The sequence below is a fragment of the Lentinus tigrinus genome (genome assembly GCF_003813185.1).
Source record: "Lentinus tigrinus ALCF2SS1-7 unplaced genomic scaffold L226scaffold_39, whole genome shotgun sequence".
Lineage (NCBI taxonomy): Eukaryota > Fungi > Basidiomycota > Agaricomycetes > Polyporales > Polyporaceae > Lentinus > Lentinus tigrinus.
In genome coordinates, this window is record NW_027137948.1 from 177,071 (window position 1) to 200,385 (window position 23,315).

Sequence of the window (23,315 nt, forward strand, 5' to 3'; positions counted from 1 at the left end):
TCTTCTCCTCTACCGAAGACTGTACATGGACACCGAAACCTTGCATATAGCTGAACTATAGACCGTTAAAGCTCTGCTTGTGCTGCACAGAGTCGTGAGCATACATTGCAGTTTCTGGGCGTTCAACGTTCGTGACATCGACGACTCGTATTCCGACTATGCACATTGTAGTGAGTCCCTACTGATGCAAGTAGCCTGCTCTCACTGATCATCTTACTCGCAATCTCTCGGAATTTTTGGTTTGATCATGGTACTACTCACTTTGGGTCGTCTGGTACTGTCTCCTACCCGCCGTGTTGCTCTTGCAGGTCAGATGACGCGGCGACTCGGAGTGCCAAAGTGTTACGGCGTCGAGAAGTAGCTTGCAATCGTTCGAGCATCTTCTCTGCTTTCCATTCAGAGCATATCTTCTTGGCGGACTCTATGACGAGTCTGGATGGGCGTGGACTCGGCGAAAGAGCGGATGTCGCCTCGGACTCCACCTGCACTCCAGATGATCCGTACTGCAACCGGTACTAGTGACGTCCAAGGCTACCTCGACCAATCATGCTCTGCTCTGGGCTAATTCCAAGGTGTGTATAAAAGCACCCTCCGTTGGCAGCAGTGCGGCTTTTACAATCATGCATATGTTACTGATTACTATTGCTGCTCTCATTGCAGGGCAGACATGTTTCGCCACCCCGTCCGTGGGTATCACTGCTTTGAATTCTGGAGATCACGTACTGACGAAGACGCTTAGGGTAGTACTCGAATTCACTGGGGGGCGTGCGACAGCTTTGGCTCGAGTGACTCGTCGCTCTCCTGCGGGTTCCTGGACGTTCCGTTGGACTATCACAACCCGTTCGCCGGGACGGCACGTCTTGCCATCATCAAGGCCAGTGCTACTGGCCCCCGGCGTGGATCCCTGTTTGTCAACTACGGTGAGCCCTTTCTCCTGATGGATATCGAACACCGTGCACATCCTCATTAACCCAACCCAGGTGGACCTGGCGAATCAGGAGTGCAGGATATGATCCAGTACGAGGACGACTTACTCGCACTCTCAGGAGGAGTATATGACGTCATCAGCTGGGACCCGCGCGGCGTTGGTAACCTAACTACGTACGTACCTCCCTCTAGAGTCTGAACTGCATCTTGCATCTGACTGACACTCTGCCCCAGTCCTGGAGAAATATACTGCTTCGACAGCGCAGAAGAGCATGACGCGTTCTTCAAGGGCACCATCGAGCTCACCGGGATCGACGAGACCGGCAACTTCACCGACCCATCCCAGATCTCCGCACTGCTCGCGCAGGCTCCAACGATGCAAAAGAAGTACACAGCTGTCGGACAGAAGTGCCTCCACGCCGGGAGCGGAAAGTTCTTGCGATATGTCGGCACCGCAGCTGCTGTACGCGACATTGTCTCGATTGCTGATGTGGTGGATGGACCCAATGCCCCGATCAACTTCATTGGATACTCGTATGGCACGTTGATTGGTTCTTGGTTCATAAATAGTGAGTTTTGTGCACAGACTTCCTACTACATGACTGACGCTTGTCTTCGACAGTGTTCCCTGAGGTGAGGATCATCGTACTTGCTTATGTACTAGTTGACTAACATGACCTAGCGTGTGGGACGGGTCATCCTCGACGGCGTGCTAGATCCGGTCGTCTTCGCGACCCACGATTGGTCCGTGGTCTGTATTATTTCCCCCTCTCCCTCAGTCGGCGCCCTGACGCCCCTATCCAGGACTGGGACGATCAACTTGTATCTGCAGACACCGTCTACAAGGGCATGATCACTGGATGCGCACTCGCAGGTCCATCAGGGTGCCCCGCCGCGTCCGAGGGTGACGGCCCGCTCGACATTGACGCCAAGTTCCAGGCGCTGATTCAGGCTGCGCACGACGCGGCGCAGGTGAATTCGTCGATTCCGCTCACCGCAGGGCAGTTGCACAGTAGGTCACTCATTATGCGGACATATGAGATTCGACTCGATGCCTGTCTATGGCTCTCCATCAGGTCTGCTCCGGATCCAGATGTACTTCCCGGAAGGATGGAATGACTTCATGAACGAGACATACCCGGAGCTCGTGGCGACCGTGAAGGGCGAGTCGCCCCCGTCCGGGTCCAAGTCACTAGGAAAGAGGATCCTAGGCGCAACTCCCCGCAGCGGGTGCGTCGCCATTCTTTCTGCTTACCGTCCTTTGTCCCTAATGAGGAGCTAGTCTGTTCAAGCGGGTGCAGAGCGACGCGCCGTCCTACACGCCTCATGCGATCGTCTGCGGCGACACTATCGACGATTTCGATATCACCATGGCAGATGTCTTCCATCGCCTTGTTGCTGGAACGCAGAACGTCTCGCACATGTGTACGTTTGTTCCCTCGATACCCGACCTCACTGCTCTGATCGAGTCCTGACTACTGCAGTTGGGGCGGCATGGCCGATCATCCACCCGTGCCCGCTTTGGCCCGCCCAGGCTGTCGAGCGGTACACTGGCCCGTTCACCAAGAAGCTCGCGAATAAGGTCCTGATTGCCTCTAACACGGTGAGTCTTCCGCTTGGTTGCTTTTGGATGTGGAGTGCCGAGTGCGGATACTCACGTGCGGTCACCAAATCTCAGTACGACCCTATCACTTCGCTCAGGAACGCACAAGCTTTAGCTGGGCTACTTGGGAATGATGCTGCTCTGCTGAGGCTGAACGGTTTCGGGGTGCGTGAACTTCTAATCATATTCCTGTGTGATGTGGCTGCTGACGTCGAGGATACTATAGCACCAAACGCTGAGTGCGCCCTCGGCATGCGTTGACCAGGTCATGTTGGAATATCTGGTTAACGGCACTGTGAGTATCCGTTGCCATTAGTCCCGGGTGTGCGTCACTGACGGTATCGTCTGTAGCTCCCGGCGAACAATACGGTGTGCGAGGTCAATTCCGACTTCGAGCTCTTCCAGGGCGTGAACACCGCCGACATTCTCGCTCATCTGCCTGATTCTGATATCTAATGTCGCGCGTGAGGGTCCACGCCGGCGTAATTAAAATCAATTAATGCAGTATAATGCGGACATTCCCTTCCTTTTCCTCCAATTCGCGTTCCATACCCTAGACGACATAAATCACACTTCTCCTGAACCGCTCGACCTCGTAGTGAAGTTCTTGCGCACTGCGATGCTTGGACACGTACAAGCCAAACTTGATGCGGTGGCCTGAGCTGAGATGCGTCTCGAGGTCCTGCGGCGTCTGGAAGAGAAGCCGGCAGCTCCCACGGGAGCAGTAGGTACCGCGGTGCTTCTGGCGACGGTGCTCGTGCAGACCGCCTGCAGTCGGGAGGATCTATTAGTGCAATGTCAGCTCGAGCAAGAGACAAAAGATGTGCTAGGTATCCCGCACCTTGTCGCAGATATCGCAGAAATGATGCATCCCCTCGTAGTGCATGTAGAGCTCGATACACGAGGGGAAATGCGTGCCGCACCGCTGGCAATACACATGCGCAGGACTCTGGACGTAGTGCTCCCTGAGTGCGACAGCTGAGAGGAACACCTATAGACGTGTTTAGCCACAGCAAGGAATCGATCTAGTATTTGCGGTCTGACCTTGTCGCAGCTCTCGCAGAGATGATGTTCCCAGGCGTAGTGCTGAAGGAGTGCCGCCCTGTCCCGGAGGTGCCTGTCGCAGTACTGGCAGTATGCGTGTTGCGGGCTCTGGACATAGTGTTCCTTGAGCCCGTACTGCGAGTCGAACAGCTTGAGGAACCATGCGAGTCAGCCGACTGAATGAGTGCCAGTGAGAGCGGAAGACGCACCCGATTGCAGACATCGCAGGCGTTGGATGCATGCCGGGCCCTAAGGTGCGTGAGTCGTGTTTCTTCCGAGGCAAAGTGTTCATTGCACTCCTTGCAGAAGGCGTGTCGCACGCTTTCGGCGTAATGGTCCTGCAGGGCTTGGGCAGTCGGCAAGACCTTGCGGTACACCAAAAAGTGAGCAAGGGAAGTGATTGGTATATCTTTCCGAACAGACGTACTCGGTCGCAGTCCTGGCAATAGTAGTGCTTTTCTCTGATGTGCCTGATTCTCGCGGCATCGTCCTGGAAAGTCAGACCGTCAAGCGGGCAATTAAAATGTTTAGGACTCTGTATCCAGTGTTTCGACAAGTCTTCCCTTGTCGAGAAGGGCTGTGGATACTCTAGGTCAGCATAGTGAGCGAAGGCAAGCTTCGGAATTCGCGCACCAATTTGCAGTCGGAGCAGAATGAGTGCTGGCACATGTAGTGCTCTTCGAGATGCTTGCGTTCGACGTAGTGGCAATCACAGAACTTGCATGATTGGTAGGTGCCATGCACCTGCATTAGATGATTCCGCAGTTCGAGTGACGTAGGGTAGTCTTTTTTGCAGACCACGCAGAAGTTGCGCTGGCCGCACATACGTTTGTGCACGACTAACGGCGCTTCGTCGTAGAAGGATTCAAGGCAAAGCCCGCAGGGATATACAATTCTTAGACCCATTCTGAAGTTTAGTGATGGGGTAGAGTAAGAGGAACCTGAGAGGAACGTTCGAGTGACTGGTGGTAAAGAGTGCCAAAGACAAAGGGGCGGCGGTGAACAGTTTTGCCGAAACCGGTTATCGGCGAATTCCAGTTTGGCACTCGGAGCGCCCGGCTTTCCCAGGTTCGACGAGTCAACCACGTCCATCCTATGTCCTTGTTTCCTCTTGTCGACAACCCAAGCTTCGTATCTCAACCATGCATCTGACGCAAAGAGCGAGTCCTGATCTTTGGAGACCATGCGTTAGTGCAACGGCGACTCGAGATTAACGAACGAACGGGACCTCGTCGTTTTGGCTGTCGAAGTGAGTGTACTAAAAGCTTCCCGGTTACTCACAGTATCCTGACAGAACAGACCCGTATAGAAATGGCTTCATTTACTTCTGCAGCACGTTTTCTGAGTTTCCATAAGGGAACCGGGTTAAAGGAGTCGTGTTGCTCAGTAGCGAACTTGACAGATTGACCCACGTTGTGCGGGAGGATCTCAATTCTGCCCAAGTCGAGGTCAATATCTGATACTTCAGGATACACAGTAATTTGTATGTATGTCTTCCAACGCCCTCTGCATCATGCGCTCCTTGGGTGCGACATCGTCGCATACTGACTCGGTTTTCATTCATTCGGCCATAGCGCCACGGTTAAGAGCACGAGTCTCATCGGGCTCACATACCGTTTGTCTAGACGACACTCGACCGGTCCATAAATTCCGCGCCCGCCACCCGCGCCCAACGTGACATTGTACCCGCCCCGCACCTACACAATTCCGGGGCCTCGACTGGCCCGAACAACGAGAATGCCGGAGGCATATGCTGGTACGTCCGGCCCAAGTCTGGGAAATAGTCAATATCTCATCACTCACGGACACGTTATCAGATTATAGAGCAGGGGTTCTCTCACAATCAGCACTGCCCGCATAGCAACAACACCTCTCGGGACCGTGGCTGGCCTTAATGAGCGGTGTCAGTTCCAGGATGTGTGTGACGGCACTGTACACAGTGGGGTATCGTGGACGCGCTCCCTTGTGTCCGCACTCTACTTGCGCTTTCCACTCGCAGGCGCGACATCCAATTTCTCCACCTTGACACCACGCTAACCCATTTGCATCCACCCTGCAGGCCCGGTTTCCCCTGATTATCGTTCGATGTCAACCAGTGTCACTTTCGAAGGGCACGGCTCACTGCGCGACAGCCTTCTAATGTCAGCAAGAAGCCGGAATTTGCTGTACGGAACCGCCATTCGCCCCGCATAAGGCTCGCGACCGCTCAAACGAAGCACTCTCATCGGCGCTCGGCATATGGTCGGCTCGTTCCCACCTTCATGCCTCCGACGCCGCGACGTCCCGGGATTTTCTCGCCCTGTCAGGCGATGGGGGCACACAGGCTGTGGTGGCGCACCCACGTATGAGGAGGCATGAGAACCCCAGGGGGAGCGGCTACTGACGACGTATGAGCAAGGGACGCTGTCTCAGGCGGCCCGCGCCCGCTTGGCCGTATACATATGGACGAGTGCGGATGCTCATCGCGCTCCCGGCGCGACCGTCTTCCTCCTCCGCAGCACGCACGCTCTCATCGACCGTCTTCGCTCATTGATCGCCAACAAACTCTGCAATTATCTGATGTCTTCTGATTCACCCGCACACGCCTCGGGCCCCGAGCACGACCCGAACTCGTCCAGCTCGACCCTTGTCACTTCAAATACCCCCGCACAAGAGCCCGCCTCGCCCTTCTCTGCCTCCTTCGACCCGAACGGCCCCACACCACCGGCGCAGCAGCACGCGCTCGCGCTGCGCGACAGCCCGCTCCATCCCATCACAGAGGTCCGGCTTCCCACCAACGGCGTCGACGTGAGCGCGCTCTGGGCACATCGCCTCTCCGCATCGTTCGGAGCCATCGCGGACCAGATCGCAGCTGCATCCCAGGCCCTCGCCACTGTCCCTGTCCCGCCGAACGCGACGGTGTCGTCATCTCCGTCGGCGGCGGATTCCAGTGACGCTGAGATCCTCGCCTTGAAAACCCGGATGGATATCATCGAGCGCACGCAGGAGAAGCTGGGGGCAGACTTGCAGCAATTGCAGAGTCAGCTCGCGCGGATGCAGGTCAGCGGGCGGAGTGAACACGCAGAGAAGCAGCGCGCAGACGTTGCGATCATTGAGGTGCAGGGCGAGGAGGGCACGAGCGAGTTCAAGACCGCAGCGGAGATCGCCATCGAGGAGCTGCAGAAGAAAGTGGACGGCGCGATTGATACCATCAAGCTTGAGTACGTCTTCCGTTGGACCTGTCTACATTATCCTCCGCTGACGTCAGTCTGCCATTCACAGCCAGGCAAGGCTCTATGCGCGGCTGCATAATGCGACGGTCACGACAAACAAGATGTTCATCAAGGCGCCCATGATGGCCAACGGCAAGACACCGCAGAACTTCCCGAACACGAAGGGCGAGTTCGAGCATCTCACGAGTGAGCAGCCAGTCGGAGATATCTTCATAAACTCTAACGCGAATGTCAGAGGAACGCTACGAACAGCTACTGAAGTCGTACAACCTCCCTATCAAAGGCGACACGGCTGCGAAGCGCGAGGCGCTTCGCGAGTTCATCGGGCTCACCCCTGCGAACTGAGTTCCCTTGCGCAGGACTCCTTTATATGTGGCAGAGGTCCGTGCAAATATACGAGTACATGCTCGGCTCATGTCATGAACCACCAGATGTTATGCACAGCTTCATTGACACTCAATCCTCATGTTTCCCTCATTTACACATACTCACGTCATTTCGCACCTATAGAAATAGATTCCTTTTGTACCTCTGAGCGACCGCTCCCATACGTGACAACCGCAAGGCTAGACATCGACGTCAGGAAGATGGGCGATGATATCCGCAGTGGTCACGCCGTCAAACACCTCAAAGCTCTCATCCACCTCGCATAACCTGTTGTTGGCCGGAAGCTGCCCTCAGCGTGAGCGCCGACTCATGAGAAGATGACGACGCGGACCCACCGTTCCATTCACGAAGTAAGCGATCATGATCTCGTTCATGCAAGTCGAAGGCTCGTTGAGGGTGGTATGCTGCGTACGCCTCAAAGTCAGTGAACAATTCTTCGTACGACGCGAGATCAATCCACTTACCCCGAAGCCGCTCGACCGGACCAGCACTGCGCTGTCTCCTAGAAGACTCGCCAGGGCCTGTGCGCCCGTAAGCGGCGTGATGGGGTCGTACTAGATATTAGACATCACGCACTCGTCAGCTCTAGAGGAGAACACTGTGTCGCTGCCGGATAGATCGGAGCACTGACCATGCTAGACGCAACCAAGATCTTGTTCGGCAGCTTCTTGTTGAAGGGCCCAGTGTATCGTTCCACCGACCGCACAGGCCAGAACGAGCATGGATAAGCGACCGGGTTAGGCCAGCCCGAGCCGACTGCACAAGGTTGCGTCAGCAAAGGACAGCGGTCCAGGGTAATCTGAAGCTGAAGCTCACAAATGTGCGACACCTTCTGCGTCGCAGCGATCACGGCCTCGAAGATTTCAGCCATTGACGTGCCTTGCGTGTCGACACTGTCAGCGCAGAAGATTGCGCTTGTGGTGTAGGACGGAGTATCGCTCGCCTGGTCCTTGGCCCAGCTACCAGCAGTGTCTCAGCGACTGTCATCCCCCAGCCATATGTACAGAAAACGTACGGGGTGGGAGGGAACATGCTCTTCAAGCCTGGAGTGTAAGTGGAACGTTTACCCGGCGGCGACTCGCCCTTGACCATCGCCGCAAGCTCCGGCCAGATCACGTTCGTGAAGTTGCTCCAGCTCGAGGGCGTGTACATCTCGCCGTAGAGTGTCGCTGAACCACGCACCACGTGAGTCAGAATTTTCTCATTGAATTGAAGGCAGTACTCACTCCGGATCTGCCCCAGCGTGACAGGGACGGACGCATTGGCGCGCGTGGCATCGTAAGCAGCCTTGAGGAGCGCCTGGAACTTCGCGTCGATATCCAAGGGTCCGTCGCCTTCGGACGCGACAGCGCAGCCTGCCGGACCTGCCAAGGCACAACCTGTGATCAGACCCTTGTAGATCGTGTCTGCGGACACGAGTTGATGGGACGCCCAGTGCTGGACATAGTAGTCAGCGTGCTGACCGCATAGAACAAACGGTGCGGGCACCAACTGTGGCAAGTTCTTGAGTAGCGTAGAAGACGGGATCGAGCACGCCATCCAGGAGGACTCGTCCCACCCGCTGACCAGTCCCCGTAAGCTAATGTCAGAGGCGACAGCAAAGAAGGTTCCTTCACCTCGGGGAACACTAACAAAGAGCGGTCAGGTGCACGTGGAAGGTTGCGGGAACAATCCACTCACTATTCACGAACCACGCACCCAGAAGCGTGCCGTACGAGCCGCCGATGTAATTGATGGGCGCATTAGGGCCATCGATGATATTCGCAATCGAGACCATGTCGCGAACGGCCGCTGCAGTCCCGATGTACCGCAAGTACTTGCCATTGGACGAGAGGAGGCACTTCGCGCCGACGACCTCGTATTTGAGCTGCATGATCGGAGCTTGCAAGAGGAGGCTGACAATGTCCACCGGGTCGGTGAAGTTGCCAGTCTCTTCGATGCCGGTGAGCTCGATCGTGCCGTTGAAGAACGTGTTGTACTCTTCGACGCTGTCAAAGCAGTAGACATCTCCAGGGCTTTGGTGGCGCTCAGTAAGGCGACTAGATCATTCCGAGAAGGCAAATTACGGGGGCTCACGTAGTCTTTCCGACCCCTCGTGGGTCCCAACTCACAACGTCGTACACTCCGCCGGTTAGTGCGAGCAGCTCATCCTTGAATTGCGTTACCGCCTGAACGCCTGGGCCGCCAGGTCCTCCTATGTGTATATCTCAATTTCAGCAGGGGATCCGGCGAATCCATCCTGGGAGGCTCACCGGGGTTGAGAAACACCGATCCAATTCGCGGACCAATGGCGCTTGCCTTGGCGAGAGCGATGTTCGCAACGCCCACAGATGGATTGTTGTAGTCCAACGGAACGTTGAGGAAGGCACAAACCAAGGACGGATCACCATCGTACGGCGGATCGCAGGCGCCCCATTGGATTTGAGAACTCGCCTGCACATGTACTGATCAGTCAACGATACGAAGAAGATGTGTATCAACTCACAGACGGAGCTGCGTATGACGATTGCCCTGCAATGAGGGCAAGAAGAATAGAGCTCAATGTCGTAAACATTGCTTCAGAGAGATGGCACGACTGTACTCCCGCCGCACGCGGTGTCAATATAACCTGAGTGCCACTTGCCTAGGCTCGTAGACGTCTTGGCATGCCAGGTTGTAGGTTGAGCGTTGCGAAAGACACGGGTGCACTGTAGTGCTTGAAATCCTAAAGCCGTGCTTTCACCCCTTCCACGCGTGTCTGGAGTCTACATCGAGCCTGAAAGGACCAGGAGTGGAAAGCGGCGCGGAGATGCAGAGGCGATAGTGTAGTATGCTTCGCATCCAGGTGTGGCCCAACAGGGCGAAGGCTCGGTTGAGGCTTGGTCCCGACTGACGACAGTGAGGTGAATGAAATCCGATGACGGGCCGCTCGACAGGATATTGGAGCATGTCCAGCTACGGTTCAGAAGTCACCAAGGTTCTCAGTCAGGTTAGTTTTCACAAATGCATAGGGGCGTCCGGTGTCCAAGGGCGTGTGTCGTCGCACCCTTGGACGCCTTGTAGTCTTGGGCATTGTCCAGCCCTGTCTGGGGCTCTGATGCAGACTGGTGGGTGTATGAACGAACTATGGCGGATCCGTGAAGGTGGAGAAGGGGCTTACATAGTCAAGTTCCCCTCCGCTCACAGATCTCACTGACTCAAGACGTGATAAGTAGACCCCTTCGTTGTGGGCGAGTAGCTATCCTCATTGTGAAGTGTTGCCGGAAATTGAACGCCTGAATCGTCAGGCCATCCAATGTACGCTGGCAAGATTGATGAGCAAATATTCTGCCGTGGCGTGCCGAAACACTCACTGAGGTTGGGCTCAAGGAGAGCGATCGAAATCACGGTTCGATTGAGCTCCCGCTATAGCAACTCTGAGCGCAATGCAAGCAGGTGGTTTGGGAGGCTTCATCTAATATAATATCGCTCGTATCTCACCGTACGCGTCCTGGCTCTGAGCTCGGACGTCCAAGTCAGAGTGAATTTTTCAAACGTGTTTCAGGAGGAGCATTGTAATGTATCCCATAGGAGGCGGTACAATGAACTTGATTCGGAGACGTCAGCACGGACGCTTGTCACAGAAAGGAAATATGGACTTACTGGCAGTAAGTTGATCGACTCATGGGCGAGAGCACCGGATGGATGAGTTAGTCAAAAAATACTGCGATAATAAACTTTGAGTCTCAAGACTGGAACTGCAAGGATACGCATGACACCCACTATTCCTAGGTCTCCATCGGCGTCTCGGAGGTGTCCCCCATTGTTCGACAGTGATGCCAACGAGCTCAGGCAATCGAGTAAAGATGCGCTCCTTCTGTGCAACATCCGCCGCCACGAAGGACCGCTTGCACGCCTCGCAGACACCAGCAATGCGAGCGGACAAATAGCCAGTCAACGAGTCCCATATTTTAGGCGTGTAGAGCCCGGGGACGACACCGTCCAAGAGTTCCCAATAGAAGCGATCGAAGGCCGCGTCGTCAACATCTTGCGCAGTGCACCCCTGGCGGACACCGGGCTCGAATAGTTGGTGGAATGCGCGCACGCGTGCTTCGATGAGTCTGTCCTTGGCTTGGAAGCAGAGCCCGATGTCGGACGGGCTGAGGTGGTCTTCAGCGAGGTTGGGTCTCTTGTAACCGTTCACGATTTCCGGGCCGAGTGTGCAGCACTCGGCAATAGCCATGGGGAGAAGCGTGGGTGCTTCCACGAGGTGGGCCAGGTTGATGACGGATATGGCACGCGCAGGATCTGGCGACGGCTCCATGCTCTTGAACAGTAGGTAGGTGTCTGGATAAGAGTTCCGCAGCGACCTCAGGGCCTCGTCGAAAAGACGGTCTATCTGGTATTTGTGGGCCATACGGAGACAGGCGCATACATCGTCGAAGGAAGTTGTTACGACGCCGCTTAACCTGAAGTCAGAATAGCCACTAAGTTTGCGCGCGCTTGAAAAAAAAGAAGATAGAAGTACTTAAAGTGTTTATTGGGCATGAGCACCCGCAGCAGACAGCGGATATCGTATGCAGAATCGAATAACGTAACAGATATTAGGCTTGAGTCGCTGGACCGGGAAGTGTCCTCTTCTGTCTGCGGCGGCTGAGGGAAATCTAGCATGTCCTTGAAGACGGGAGAATGCCTGACGAGAGGCCCCTTGTAGACTTTGAAGATGGTATTCTGAGCCTCCAGGGTATTCTGAGTCTGCAGCAATATGTTTCCGTCTTCGAACGACATTTGTATGTCACGGAATGGCAACGCTCTGATCCTTTCTCTGGCGAGCCTGAGTAAGACAGCATGGGCGCTCTCTTCCCTGGCACCGTCGGCGTGACCTTCGGTGGACTCTGACATAAAGATATGTCGGGCGATGGATGATGAAGCTTGAAGGCGGGGTACTAGAGTTGGCAGGAGACCGAGAGAGGCAGTTGATGCGAGAAAGATGGGATCATAGGACCCTAGGCACCGCAAACGACCCGGCGCCAATTCCGGGGTCCTCTAACAACCTCGGACCCCTCGTCCGACAGCAGAGCCCAGGCCACGACAGCTTTTCGACACGTTCACTGGCGAGTACTACTGACCGCTAGTTGGTTGGACAATCGACTTTTAACTCAACAGAGTCCGTCTTGTTTCAGAAAGGGATTGACACTGGGGGGCCTTTCTGTGACTCGGACCGAGTCGAAGACCGATCATCACGGTAGGGTAGGCCAGTCCAATATTTCTATCTCACTGACTCTTAGCCATATCTCAGAACGTGTATTTGATGAAATTTTGCACGCTGGGCCGGTCGCAAGCACAGACTGACAGTTACTTGTGGAATATTGAAATGCTATTGTTGTCACGGTCGCGTTGAAAACGATAGTGACGGTGCGACACGACTACAAGCGATTGTGTCTGGCTGTCATACTACCAGTTGTGCATAGGGTGGCGATTTTTAAACCAGCAAGAGGAACCGCGCCGCGGTGGCGTTCCTTGAGTCTGGGTTCCTCGGACTCCGCCGGTGTGTCCAGCATCCAACGCTGGGCCTGCACACGGAATCAAGGTGGGTCACTTCATCGGAACCGTGTGGGTCTCTAAGTTACTGAACTACCCACATATGCCGCAGTACTGAACCTTATTAGAATGCACCCCGGCCGCTTGCGCACATGGTGGGCCTAATCCACACAAAGTGCGAGCCTCAGCCTGCGTGAGCTCGTGGCAACTTCAAGGCAGAGTTAGGTACTAAGCCTGAAGTTAGCTTTTGGTGACACATAGTGGGTGCAATACGTCCCTCGCGGTGGCATGCACGCATGCAGGTGACGATACAACAGCGTGCGGTATGGGCTCAGACAGGCTCGGACGTCGCCGGAGTCGGTGGGTCCTCTTCCTTGTACTCAATAATACAGAAGCTCATATAACGAGATACCTTTTTTTCAGGTTACCACATCGGAAGAGCTTCATACCCTTCGCTACATACCGTCATCCATGGGAGAATCGCGAGTACATCTACGTCTCCTCCGATGATCACGACCACGTCTCGGGATACGATAACCACACTCCGGGAATCGACGAGGAGGATTCTCCGCCCATCATTACTGCCGACCAACCCTCTCCAAAGACCAACATACCCCTCGTCTTCACGGGTCTTCTGGTGTGCATATTCCTTGCCGGTTTAGATCAGGTATGTCAGCGGAACGCCTCGGTTTGACGTACTAGAATGCTGAGTACTGACATGGCCGTTGCCACGTAAGACCATTGTCGCGACAGCTCTACCCACGATCGTGGCCCAATCGGACGATCGCGATCATCCTCATCTCCATGCTTCTCCAGTCGGTTAAGGTGACCGCCGCAGCCTACTATCTTCCCGTGTACTTCCAGGTTCTGGGGTCATCTGCCACCGGAGCGGGTGTATGGTGCGTATCCTCGAGTCCATCTGGATGAAAAAAAAAACCGCTGAATCAATGTACTTCCTCACGCAGGATGCTCCCATTCTCTCTCGGCTCGGCCCTTATGTCTGTCCTAGTCGGCCAAGTCGTGTCCCGGACTGGACGATGGCGCCCCGTGATGTGGTTCGCATGGGTGCTCATCACGCTGGGATTTGGCCTCATGATCATGCTCGACGACAGGGCGAACGCGTGCGTACATGTCCTATTCTTCAGCGTGATTGCTCTACATCTGACTCACCAACAGCGCGGAGAATTTTCTTTACCCGCTCATCACCGCCGCTGGACTGGGCTCGCTCTTCCAGGTGAGTTGAAGGATGCATAGAAGATTAGCTGAGGCAGAACTGAAGAGCGTTCCAACCATAGATTCCTCTGATAGGCTTGCAGGCAGCGATGCCGCCAAAGGATATGGCAACCACGACCGGGGCCTACGTCCTCAGCCGCGCTCTCGGCGGGACCGTCGGAATTGCAATCAGACAAGCCATTATCTCCAGCGTACGTCCCGGAGCTCATTGTCCCGATACCGCTAGATCGAACTCAATGTGAACCTTGCCCTGGACCGACAATCGACACGTCCCCTTCCGCGCTCGCACAGACTGTGAGAGAGATCCCGCATATTGCTGTAAGTCGCGGGTACTTGTCTCTCGACTGCCTATGCGCTGAACATCTTGCAGGATTCTGTTCAGCGTGCGGCCTTGACTGGCGCGTATGCGCGCTCCATTCGCACGATCTGGATAGTGAGCATGCCTATTGCAGGTGCTGCCCTCCTTGGAGGTACGTCCTGCGTTCATCTCCTACGGACTGAATAGCCATACACCCACGACGCAGTCTTGAAGATGCGTAGCTACGCGCTTCGAAACAACACACGCCATGCAGATCAAGAGGCGCAAGACGAAGCGCAGGAGAAGGAGGATCCGACAACGGTGGAGACGACAGCGGCTAGGACGTAGAACGGGGATTGAAAGAGACATTTGGGCAACGTGCTGACTGATGCGTAACAGAAGACATTTAATTCCCCGGCCGCAGACAGTATCAGGTAGATCTACGCCTGTATTACGTCTCGGGAGATCTGTATTGTGACAATTAGACTGCCAGTGCTCGGAGGAGTGTGCTGGGATTCGCGAGACAGCACCGTGATTTATGCCCACCCTCATGGTGCGAGACCGTACGACTATCCCGGATGTCGTCCGTCAACAAGTTTGAGAACTGAGGGAGTGAGATTACAAGGCAGGATATGGTACATGGAGACAAGAAAATCGTTATGGTTTGGCATGTATCATGGGTTGTTGGATATCGAAAGCTTGTCCTCCGAGCTGGTGCCTCCTTGAGTCTTCTCCTGCTCCGCCAACCGGACCCTACGCGCACAATGTCAGTAAAAAAGTCCCCATTTGACCAGATTCAACATAAGTACTCACTTGTTCCGCGCTACGAGCACCCTCAAAGTGCGTTCCTTCTCGATCGGAGCCATGTGCTCCCAATTCGCGATGCGCGACAAAGTCTGCAACCTCGCGTCAGAATTCCCCAAGTTCCATCAATCTCCAGCAGTCCCACTCACTCCATCACTATTTACTACAACTGGTCCAAGTTTGTCAAACTTGAAAGTCTGATTGCTGTTCACGGTGATCTTCTCCGTCTCTTCCTCGGAAGGTGGTGGGGGAAGGGCCAGAACACCCGGCGTGTACGATGGTTCCTGATGCTCAGAGCTCATGAGTTTTGGTTCAACAAGTATTCGAGGATACAGGAGGTAGTAAGAGGAGGTGAAAAGAAGCGGAGTGTCCGCATCCTGATATACATCGTGAGCGGAGGAGGACAAGCGCTCGACCATTCGCGAGGATTCTAGGCTTGCGGACCATCGGCCCGAGTACCGGGCGCTTCCAGCTCGAAGTTTACTCGATAACCACCCTCGATGTTGTCCGAAGTGGCAGCCATACTGTCGCCATCTCCTCTACCGACAAGACAGTGCATCCCACAGTTTTGGAGCATAAAACGGCAGGGGCGTTCACAAGTTTCGAGTTGCGAGAGCGGGTAGAACAATCAGTCTGTTCTATGAAAGTAGTACATACAGGCGCTACTCCGTCGGTTCAGTCAATGGAATCCCGTTGTGATGTCCTCTCAGGATAGCTAATGTGCAACTAGACACCGTTCTTAAATCTAGACGTCAGTTTCGGGAAGGTGCGCCAGGATCTCTGCAGTGTTGACGCCACTGAAGACGTCGAAGTCCGCATCTACCTCACACAGCGTGTTGTTCGCTGGAAGCTGCGAGCCCAAGGGCATGAGTGAGTTCTATATGCATCTCGCCTTATAGGAGGCCACTCACCGTGCCATTCGTGAAGTATGCGATGGAAATCTCCTTGAGACAACTCGATGGCTCTGAGTTGGTAGTGTGCTATTGTAATGCCAGTCAGTGAACGGCTTCAGTCGCTTGTCTGGAGAAGGTGAGCAGTCACATACTCCGAAGCCGTTTTGACGGACGAGCACCGCGCTCGTTCCGAGAAGACGCGCAACCGTCTCCGCCCCTGGGAGCGGGGTAGCCGGGTCGAGCTGCGTTGTGCAAGTCGGGTTTAGTACAGCTGTCCGCAGAATGAAAGATCGCTGATACCGACGATACTCGAGACAACCAAGATCTTGTTAGCGAGCGTCTTGTTAAACGGGCCTTGGTACCTCTCGACGGACCGGAGGGGCCAGAACGAGCAGCGATAGAACAAGATGGGCCAACTGGAACCGACTGATTATACAGATGGTCAGCCGGGCTCAACTCTCGCTCTTGAATATACCGGTTACTCACAAAGGTGCGCCGTGTTCTGGGTAGTCGAGATGATACCTTTGAACACTTCCTCCATCGTTGTGCCGCGCAAGTCGACGCTGTCAGCACAGTCGATGGCAGGGCTAGTAAAAGACAGATTGTCGTCCGGATTCGAGCTGCGTTTGGCTAGCCTACGTTTTCGGAGAAGCTGTCAGAAGCAATCAACAAGAAAGCGTCCAATGTCGCACAAGTTAGAACGGATACGATCCTTGAACCTCCGGCTGAGACCTTGAGATGTGTTGGCAGGTGCCTCTCCATTCACGATCTGTATGATCTGAGGAAGCTCTTCGTTCATGAAGTTCGACCAGTCCGAAGGACTGTACATTTCGGAGAATAGCTGGACTGCAATCGCAGGGTCCGAGTAAGCGGAGTTGAGTTGCAGGCATCAATCTACACAATGCCTAAAATGCTACGACTCACTGCGAATATCTCCGGACGTGAGAGGGATGGACGCGTTGAGCTTCGTAGCGTCATAGGCGGCCATGAGCAGTGACTGTATCTTGGCGTCGATGTCGAGCGGCCCGTCACCCTCGGAGGCGATAGCGCACCCGCTCGGACCCGTCAATGCGCACCCGGTGATGAGGGCTTTGTAAATCGTATCGGTTGAGATCAAAGAGCTCGGGAATGACTGCGTTGCGATACCAGCGATGATGAGTGACACGATGGAACCAAGGACGAGGATGGAGAAGTGCCTCACCAGGGCCTCCTCTTGAGTGGCGAATACGACTGGGTCTATCACTCCGTCCAGGATCACTTTTCCGACACGCTAAGTCACGAATTAGCCTTCACGCGTCAACATTCAGGGCCGTGCAGCTTCCTTCCTACCTCCGGAAACACTTGTAAGCATAGACTATGTCAGTTGCAGTAGTCAACGCGACGGTAGCGTACTACTCACTGTTGACGAACCAAGAGCCGATGAGCGTTCCGTACGAGATACCGACAAAATTGATCGCAGCACTGGGTCCGTCGAGCACGTTCGCGATGGATACCATGTCGCGCACCGCCGCAGCCGTCCCGACGTACTTGAGGAATTTCCCATTTGGAGAGTTTAAGCATTTCTGTCCGACCTCCTCGTACTTCTTCTGCATGATCGGAGCTTGTGCGAGCAGAGCGTCGATGTCGGCCGGGTCTGTGAAATTACCCGTCTCTTCGATACCGGTGAGCTCAATCGTACCGTTGAAGAAGGCAGCGTAATCTGCGAAGTCGTCCAAGCAGAAGATTTCGCCGGGTCTGCAGGGCGGAGATATGAGCGGTACTGCATTCGAGACGCGACAGCGAAAGCTAAGGGGAGCACTGACATGGTGAGGCTACCCACACCTCGCGGGTCCCAGCTGATAACGTCGTACACGCCGCCGCTAAGCCCAAGTAGCAAGTCCTTGTTCTCGTTGACGGAAGAAAGCCCCGAGCCGCCAGGTCCACCTGCGAGCGTTAAGCGTCAGCAAGCTTCTCATCGCATCCAAGTAGCCCCAGGGCGACTGACCGGGGTTGAAGAAGAGGGATCCACGCCGCTCCCCTGTCGCATTGGCCTTGACGAGGGCCAATTGCGCCTTCCCGACTGAGGGATCTTGGTAGTCTAGCGGAACCTCGAGGAACCCGCAGGAGAGCGATGTGTCGTTCACGATGGAGGGATCGCATGCACCCCACCGAATCTGAGGTCCGGTCTGCAAAGTTGGTCGTTAGTTGGCCATACAAGCAGAGGCATTCGTATAGACGCACATCGTGCGACGGGGCCGCGTCAGACACAGTGCTTGCGTAAGCTAGCGCGAGGATGAACAGCTTGTAGTACTCCATCGCCCGGTAGGTAAGAGCTGGTTGTCGATCACCTCCCCGAGATCGGCGACCCTTATATCTCCTCTTGCAACTGACGACGTTCACGGAAGACAACACACAGTCGTGTATGTCGGAGCTACCGCAGAGTGGGTTTACGGTCTTGAAGGACCAATGACTGCCGACCAGGTAGGTGCTCTTCGATCTGCGACTTCCGAAGCGATGCACCGGATGGCAGGTCCGAGCGGCTCGCTCGGCTCAGGACGGCAGCGCTGGCGGAGACCTCGCTGCGAGTCGACATGCTTGACAGCTTGAGTCATGCACGCAGTCCGTAGCACTAGTATTTCGCGGTCAGTCCACGCCGTCCACGACAATCAGTGACTTGAGCTCACTGCGCTTCATCGGGAGGAATCGAAGAACTGCGGATGCCATGTCAGTGACCCCACTGCATCTATCGAAAGGCAACATACAGTGTTGGGAAAGATCCTGTGGGAGACAGTCCTACAAATCAACGTCCGAGCCGCTATCGGGTTTGCGAGGGTGACCATGTTAGTGGCGGAGCGTGAGGGGACAAAGCACCGACGAGTCGAACCTTGAAGCTTGACACCATGACATCGGCGCAGTCGCATTGCTAAGGGGGGTTCGAAGGGAGGGGCAATGCGCAATTATGTAGAGTATTAAGCACAGGGAGTGACAGTGTCGTACCCTGTGGCATTCTGGCTAGGAAACTCCGACTCGGAGATCTCGTGACCTTGGGTACCAGTGTTATTCATCCCACGCCTAGGCAAAGTGCTTTGAAGTCAACTCAGTCATCAGAAACACAGATAATGGTGCGTGGGGAAGTAAAGTCAGAGTGGTCGACGACGTAGAGCAGCAAGTTCAAGTTTACGACAGAGCTCTGGCAGAAGCGCGCTTCGAGAGCGCGCGGAACCTGTCGGCCCGACAGCGACACGAGGCTACCAACCTTCCGGAAGCAGTTGTATCCAGAATCGCAACATGTGAGCAATTCGAACCCTTCGCACACGTCGAAAGTACGATGTGTATGGTTGCTGATAAGATATTGCGAGCAGTAAATGATATATATGTGAGGGTTGGATACAGAAGTCATATGGTAGGGATACAGCGAATGTCCGGCGCTAAAGAATGCATGATGGATCGACTCGGGCTGGAAGTCGTTACGGCTGCGTAACTTCACCACTTCATGCCCTCTCCATTCTTGCGGTCGCGGTCGCGGTTACAGACAAAGTCGTTCGGACACCGACACACCTGTAGTCGTGCTGAACGCCGCGGCGGAACTCGACTATGGCCCCGACACCGCTCTCGTACTCGACACCGAAGCCGCTGTCATCGCGTTCCCGAGCCCATTTGTACGTGTCATTAAATCTTGATGTGATGTTTGATTAGAAGCTGCGGGTGTGAATAGTGGATCAGCGTTTGTCGCGAGTATAGTAGAGATGCAGTAGGAGCGGCAACGAACCAGATCTTCCTCAGAGAGGTCCATCTCCTCTCTTGCAATCGCTGAATCCAAGGCACGGCTGCCCAACTCTTCCATCCGTCTTGTCCCATCTTCGTCTCGATTGAACATGCGCCATCCGCCTTCGTGGAGCCATATCTTGCAAGTGGGTCTTCGTGTACGGTCCTCATCAGAGTCGTTCCGTGCTAAAGCATATCCGCTGCTGGTGATAAACAAGTATCGCAAGGACGGATGTTCTTCAGACATTTTTGCAGCCACTTCCTGAAGGTCGATGTGCAGTAGCCCTCTGACCAGAGGCTGTGAACATCTCATGTCAGCGAGTGCACGGGAAGGACGGCGAATGTCAGCGTGGAGGAAGACACGTAGATGGGTCAGACGGAGGTGTCCAATCGCATATGAGATTATCTCCTGTGGACGTGGACAGATCGTTCAGCTATCCAAAATGCATGATAATGGGGAAACATTCATACCCAGAGAACGCAAGGTCGCAACAGCAGGATCTGATTCAAGCTATCAGTCTCGTCGTGTTCAAGCTGCGACTCGCTTCTGTCGTCGACATATCGTAAGCACAACGTCAGATGTGTGAGCCTGTCCTTCGCCTCCGCTGGCAGCAGGTCCTCCAAGACGTCCACGGCTTCACCGATATCCATGGAGAGGTAGAGCTGCGAGGGAGCGTTGTGCTTCAGTGCCGTCACGATGACGTGCCTACATGACCCATCGAAATGATTGAGGACCACGCGTCGAAGTGGGCAATTGAGGCCCAACACATACAGCACCTCCGGGTCGCAAATGACTTCGTCTAGATGGGTCCAGGCGGCGTCCTTCTGGCTTCGTATGTTCTGTTCACGGACGCGTGCGTAGTCGTCCAGGTACCAGTCATTTTCTCCAAGACCGAAGACTTTGAGAGACGTTTTGAGTGCGGGAAACCATCGGAGCAGCACAGAGACATCACAGGTCCCTTGCAACCTTATGATGCTCAGGGAATGCACGGACGTGCACGGAATGATGTCCTGTGCTGAGTTTTCCTGCATGTCCAAGACATCGAGACGGAGGTCCTGGAGGGTGGGGATTAGGTGAGAGATATGAGAGTTGATGTGAAGTGGGGTGCCACATAATTCGTCAATGTGGGCGGAGAAGGTGTGGATGGGCGAGCGGATCTTCTTGATCAACATGTAGGGCGCATTGCTCCAGTCACTGACTCGGACGGAGTCATCTTCCAGCCGAAGTTCTCGCAAGGTGGTCAGCCCCTCGAGGATATGTTGCAGTTCGGACTCTTGTCCAGGGATGTGGGACGCTGCAAATGATGAAAGACACAAGATTTGAAGGTTGCTTGACCTAGCAAGGATCTCGCACAAGAGGGACTCCAGCTCCCGGGCATTAGGATCGTTCTTGATTGTCGAAGCCTTTATGTCAAGAGCACGGACGTGTGGTCCCCGCCTTGCTGCGTCGACGAACAGAAAAGCGTAGAATTTGCGGATAGAAGGGCCATCCTTGAGAAGTATCCTGTCCATGCTGAGGAGCCTTCGGACTGCCATCAGCCTGACGTCTGAGCTCAGAAGCGAGAGCCTGAGCACGTCACGACGATCCTGTACGCAGTCCAGTATCGTCTGAAGAACGTCTATGTTGAGACGGAGAGCTTCGCGTGTAATCCTTGGTTGCGACATCTGCAGATACCATGGGTATAAGAATAGATGATAGAAGTTAGACCGAGGACTACGTACAACTGTGTGCACTTTGGCTAGTCGCAATAATGATGATAGTGGGTAGTATTCGGGTGGTTCGAGTCTGGAGGTAGACAGTCAGCACTGAGACCAAAGAAGAAGCACCGGAATGAATGGAAGTTGTCTGCGCGGATGGGGCCCTCAGGCGAGGAGTTCCTTTGCGCGAGATCCCCACGTCTGGAAAGCCGCTCTGGGAACGGTCTCGTCCATCAGAGTGGCATATGGTATTCACAGAGGTAACGTGCGCCATTGGGTGCAGTGAACCGCGAAGAAAGGCCAACGAGAAGTGAAATACTGAGTGAAGTTCGGAACTCACATTGGTGGTTTCGACTCTAACCTTCGAGCCGAGCAATGGTACCCTGCGAACTGCCTGCTTCGAAGCTAAGAGCGCTCTACGACTGCTTCCGGCTCTTTGGTATCGATGCCTGAGCTTAATGAGCGGATGAAATGGCAGGCGGTGATGGTGGTGGTGATGGCGGTGGTGGTCGCGGTGGTTGGGGGCAAGAGGCAAGAGCGATGATAGACGCTCATGTTGGATCGGGTTTTGGGCACGATTCTCACCGCCTTCTTGACCCATTGTGCGACCTTTCCGGAGGAGTAACAGGAAGATTTATCAGGCAGGAAACAAGAAAACAAGCTTCTTGAACCGAACATACCTTCGCTTTCTTGTGATCAATACACGTTCCGTCCATGGCTCTCTGCAACGCCTAACACGCCTCGCTCACCGTCAGCGTCGTCGAGGCACCCGCGCTCTCGGGCAAAAGCGAGGCCTTCCTCGGTGTCGCGTCGACATTCCTGGTTAGGCTCCGCCCTGGAGACCTCGTACAACTCGCGGTGCGCGCGTCCGACCTGGGCGATGTTCTAGTACCTACTCCCGGGGGGTCCCGACTCCGGTCCCGATGGTCGTATTCTTCGCGGGCCTGTCTCCTATGGGCGACTTCTTGCAGGAACGCGCTCTGCAGCAGAAGAAGGCAGGGCGGGAGGTCGCGAAGTTGCAACTGTTCTTCGGGTGCCGGTCGCCGCACTTGGGAGGATGGGCGCAAATATTTGCAGGAGTGCGTTTCAATCGGTTCTCTGTTCTCACCTGTAAGAGCTGAGTTAACGTTTCATTATTTCTCTAGCAGAATGGAGTACTCCCGCCACACGATGGCGACGAGCATTTCGAGGGGCAGCTGAATGGAGGACCGTAGCTTCACGTCTGCATGCGACATTGTCTCATACTTCCGGCAACGCTGGAGCACAAAACAGATCGAGGACGCAATTAAAATACTCACTGTGAACAAGGGAAGAGCCAACGAATATGCCGTAGTAGTTGATCGGCGCATCGGGCCCTCGGTCGCATCGACCAAAGCCTAGGATCCCAAAGATTTGAGATACGTGCCTCAGGAGATTCTGACGAACTTTTTCCAGAGCCTCTGGTACTTTTTCTGCATGGGCCGGGCTTGTGCAAGACTCAACACCTTCACGTAGGCCGGGCCCGTGAAGTTGCCAGTCTCCAGGATGCCGGTGCGCCGTTGAAGGACGTGGCATAAACTACGGCGCTGTCGAAGCAGAAGACCTCTCCGGACCTGCGAAAAATCAAGATGAGTGGCATACAATGTATACTCAAATAACATGCGACTGACCAGGGACTGACACAGTGAGGTTACCGACGCCGCCACGTGGGTCCGGACAGCTGATGACGCGTGATGTCATCTCCGATGATACACGGACGCTATGGAGCTACCAGCCCCTAATCATCAGAAACATCGGCACAGTATACCACACTGTAGTGTGTCAGATACCTCGAAGTCTGGTAGGAAGTTAAGTGAGCCGGTCGGAGGAGAATGAGGTGTCCGTCGCTTACCTACCGGGTTAGATCTCTGCGTCCATAAGGCGAAAAAAACCACCTTGGCACACAAAAACATAGAAAACATATTATTCCCAGCGTTCCAACATCCATGACATTG

The 23,315-nt window shown here is 54.7% G+C and overlaps 10 protein-coding genes across 10 annotated transcripts; 4 read left to right on the top strand and 6 right to left on the bottom strand.

Moving 5' to 3' along the window:
• Window positions 1-617: 617 nt before the first annotated feature.
• L226DRAFT_539086 (uncharacterized protein) lies at window positions 618-3,312 on the top strand (the record flags this gene model as incomplete). The annotated part of the gene is made up of 13 exons (XM_067681626.1): window positions 618-686; window positions 740-920; window positions 981-1,101; window positions 1,162-1,496; window positions 1,550-1,560; window positions 1,610-1,678; window positions 1,732-1,939; window positions 2,004-2,157; window positions 2,210-2,352; window positions 2,412-2,530; window positions 2,606-2,695; window positions 2,757-2,825; window positions 2,882-3,312. 13 exons carry the CDS (start codon window positions 621-623, stop codon window positions 2,984-2,986), a joined length of 1,671 nt encoding a protein of 556 aa, XP_067530812.1. The 3' UTR covers window positions 2,987-3,312.
• On the bottom strand, window positions 3,084-3,885 carry L226DRAFT_470587 (uncharacterized protein; the record flags this gene model as incomplete). Its single annotated transcript, XM_067676315.1, has 3 exons — window positions 3,084-3,314; window positions 3,575-3,724; window positions 3,784-3,885. Coding segments are annotated over 3 exons (483 nt in total), but the record flags the coding sequence as incomplete, so codon positions are not given.
• Window positions 3,886-6,133: 2,248 nt separating this feature from the next.
• L226DRAFT_470443 (uncharacterized protein) lies at window positions 6,134-7,131 on the top strand (the record flags this gene model as incomplete). Its single annotated transcript, XM_067676308.1, has 3 exons — window positions 6,134-6,774; window positions 6,836-6,972; window positions 7,022-7,131. The coding sequence occupies 3 exons, from the start codon at window positions 6,134-6,136 to the stop codon at window positions 7,129-7,131; spliced, it is 888 nt and encodes a 295-aa protein (XP_067530814.1).
• Window positions 7,132-7,166: 35 nt separating this feature from the next.
• On the bottom strand, window positions 7,167-9,832 carry L226DRAFT_514780 (uncharacterized protein). Its single transcript, XM_067678424.1, has 13 exons — window positions 9,659-9,832; window positions 9,426-9,606; window positions 9,250-9,367; window positions 8,854-9,188; window positions 8,790-8,800; window positions 8,666-8,734; window positions 8,400-8,610; window positions 8,189-8,342; window positions 7,990-8,132; window positions 7,805-7,929; window positions 7,638-7,727; window positions 7,509-7,577; window positions 7,167-7,457 (listed from the first exon to the last, which is right to left on the bottom strand). Exons 1-13 carry the CDS (start codon window positions 9,725-9,727, stop codon window positions 7,353-7,355), a joined length of 1,680 nt encoding a protein of 559 aa, XP_067530815.1. The 5' UTR covers window positions 9,728-9,832; the 3' UTR covers window positions 7,167-7,352.
• An 801-nt stretch (window positions 9,833-10,633) lies between these two features.
• Window positions 10,634-12,091, bottom strand: L226DRAFT_233038 (uncharacterized protein). The gene is made up of 4 exons (XM_067673109.1): window positions 11,660-12,091; window positions 10,915-11,600; window positions 10,795-10,855; window positions 10,634-10,738 (listed from the first exon to the last, which is right to left on the bottom strand). The coding sequence occupies exons 1-3, from the start codon at window positions 12,031-12,033 to the stop codon at window positions 10,842-10,844; spliced, it is 1,074 nt and encodes a 357-aa protein (XP_067530816.1). The 5' UTR covers window positions 12,034-12,091; the 3' UTR covers window positions 10,634-10,738; window positions 10,795-10,841.
• A 906-nt stretch (window positions 12,092-12,997) lies between these two features.
• Window positions 12,998-14,551, top strand: L226DRAFT_574962 (MFS general substrate transporter; the record flags this gene model as incomplete). Its single annotated transcript, XM_067685128.1, has 9 exons — window positions 12,998-13,032; window positions 13,096-13,339; window positions 13,426-13,571; window positions 13,638-13,793; window positions 13,849-13,906; window positions 13,968-14,096; window positions 14,197-14,223; window positions 14,276-14,375; window positions 14,430-14,551. The coding sequence occupies 9 exons, from the start codon at window positions 12,998-13,000 to the stop codon at window positions 14,549-14,551; spliced, it is 1,017 nt and encodes a 338-aa protein (XP_067530817.1).
• Window positions 14,552-14,785: 234 nt separating this feature from the next.
• Window positions 14,786-15,350, bottom strand: L226DRAFT_514786 (uncharacterized protein). Its single transcript, XM_067678425.1, has 3 exons — window positions 15,157-15,350; window positions 15,017-15,099; window positions 14,786-14,956 (listed from the first exon to the last, which is right to left on the bottom strand). The coding sequence occupies exons 1-3, from the start codon at window positions 15,307-15,309 to the stop codon at window positions 14,878-14,880; spliced, it is 315 nt and encodes a 104-aa protein (XP_067530818.1). The 5' UTR covers window positions 15,310-15,350; the 3' UTR covers window positions 14,786-14,877.
• A 270-nt stretch (window positions 15,351-15,620) lies between these two features.
• L226DRAFT_514790 (alpha/beta-hydrolase) lies at window positions 15,621-18,418 on the bottom strand. Its single transcript, XM_067678426.1, has 13 exons — window positions 18,121-18,418; window positions 17,885-18,065; window positions 17,703-17,823; window positions 17,300-17,634; window positions 17,230-17,240; window positions 17,102-17,170; window positions 16,825-17,032; window positions 16,593-16,746; window positions 16,387-16,535; window positions 16,205-16,326; window positions 16,053-16,142; window positions 15,919-15,987; window positions 15,621-15,857 (listed from the first exon to the last, which is right to left on the bottom strand). The coding sequence occupies exons 1-13, from the start codon at window positions 18,193-18,195 to the stop codon at window positions 15,753-15,755; spliced, it is 1,689 nt and encodes a 562-aa protein (XP_067530819.1). The 5' UTR covers window positions 18,196-18,418; the 3' UTR covers window positions 15,621-15,752.
• Window positions 18,419-19,233: 815 nt separating this feature from the next.
• L226DRAFT_616309 (uncharacterized protein) lies at window positions 19,234-21,156 on the bottom strand (the record flags this gene model as incomplete). The annotated part of the gene is made up of 4 exons (XM_067686887.1): window positions 19,234-19,578; window positions 19,649-20,053; window positions 20,116-20,350; window positions 20,417-21,156. The coding sequence occupies 4 exons, from the start codon at window positions 21,154-21,156 to the stop codon at window positions 19,549-19,551; spliced, it is 1,410 nt and encodes a 469-aa protein (XP_067530820.1). The 3' UTR covers window positions 19,234-19,548.
• A 1,109-nt stretch (window positions 21,157-22,265) lies between these two features.
• On the top strand, window positions 22,266-22,556 carry L226DRAFT_574966 (uncharacterized protein; the record flags this gene model as incomplete). Its single annotated transcript, XM_067685129.1, has 2 exons — window positions 22,266-22,421; window positions 22,488-22,556. The coding sequence occupies 2 exons, from the start codon at window positions 22,266-22,268 to the stop codon at window positions 22,554-22,556; spliced, it is 225 nt and encodes a 74-aa protein (XP_067530821.1).
• Between the last annotated feature and the right edge of the window lie 759 nt (window positions 22,557-23,315).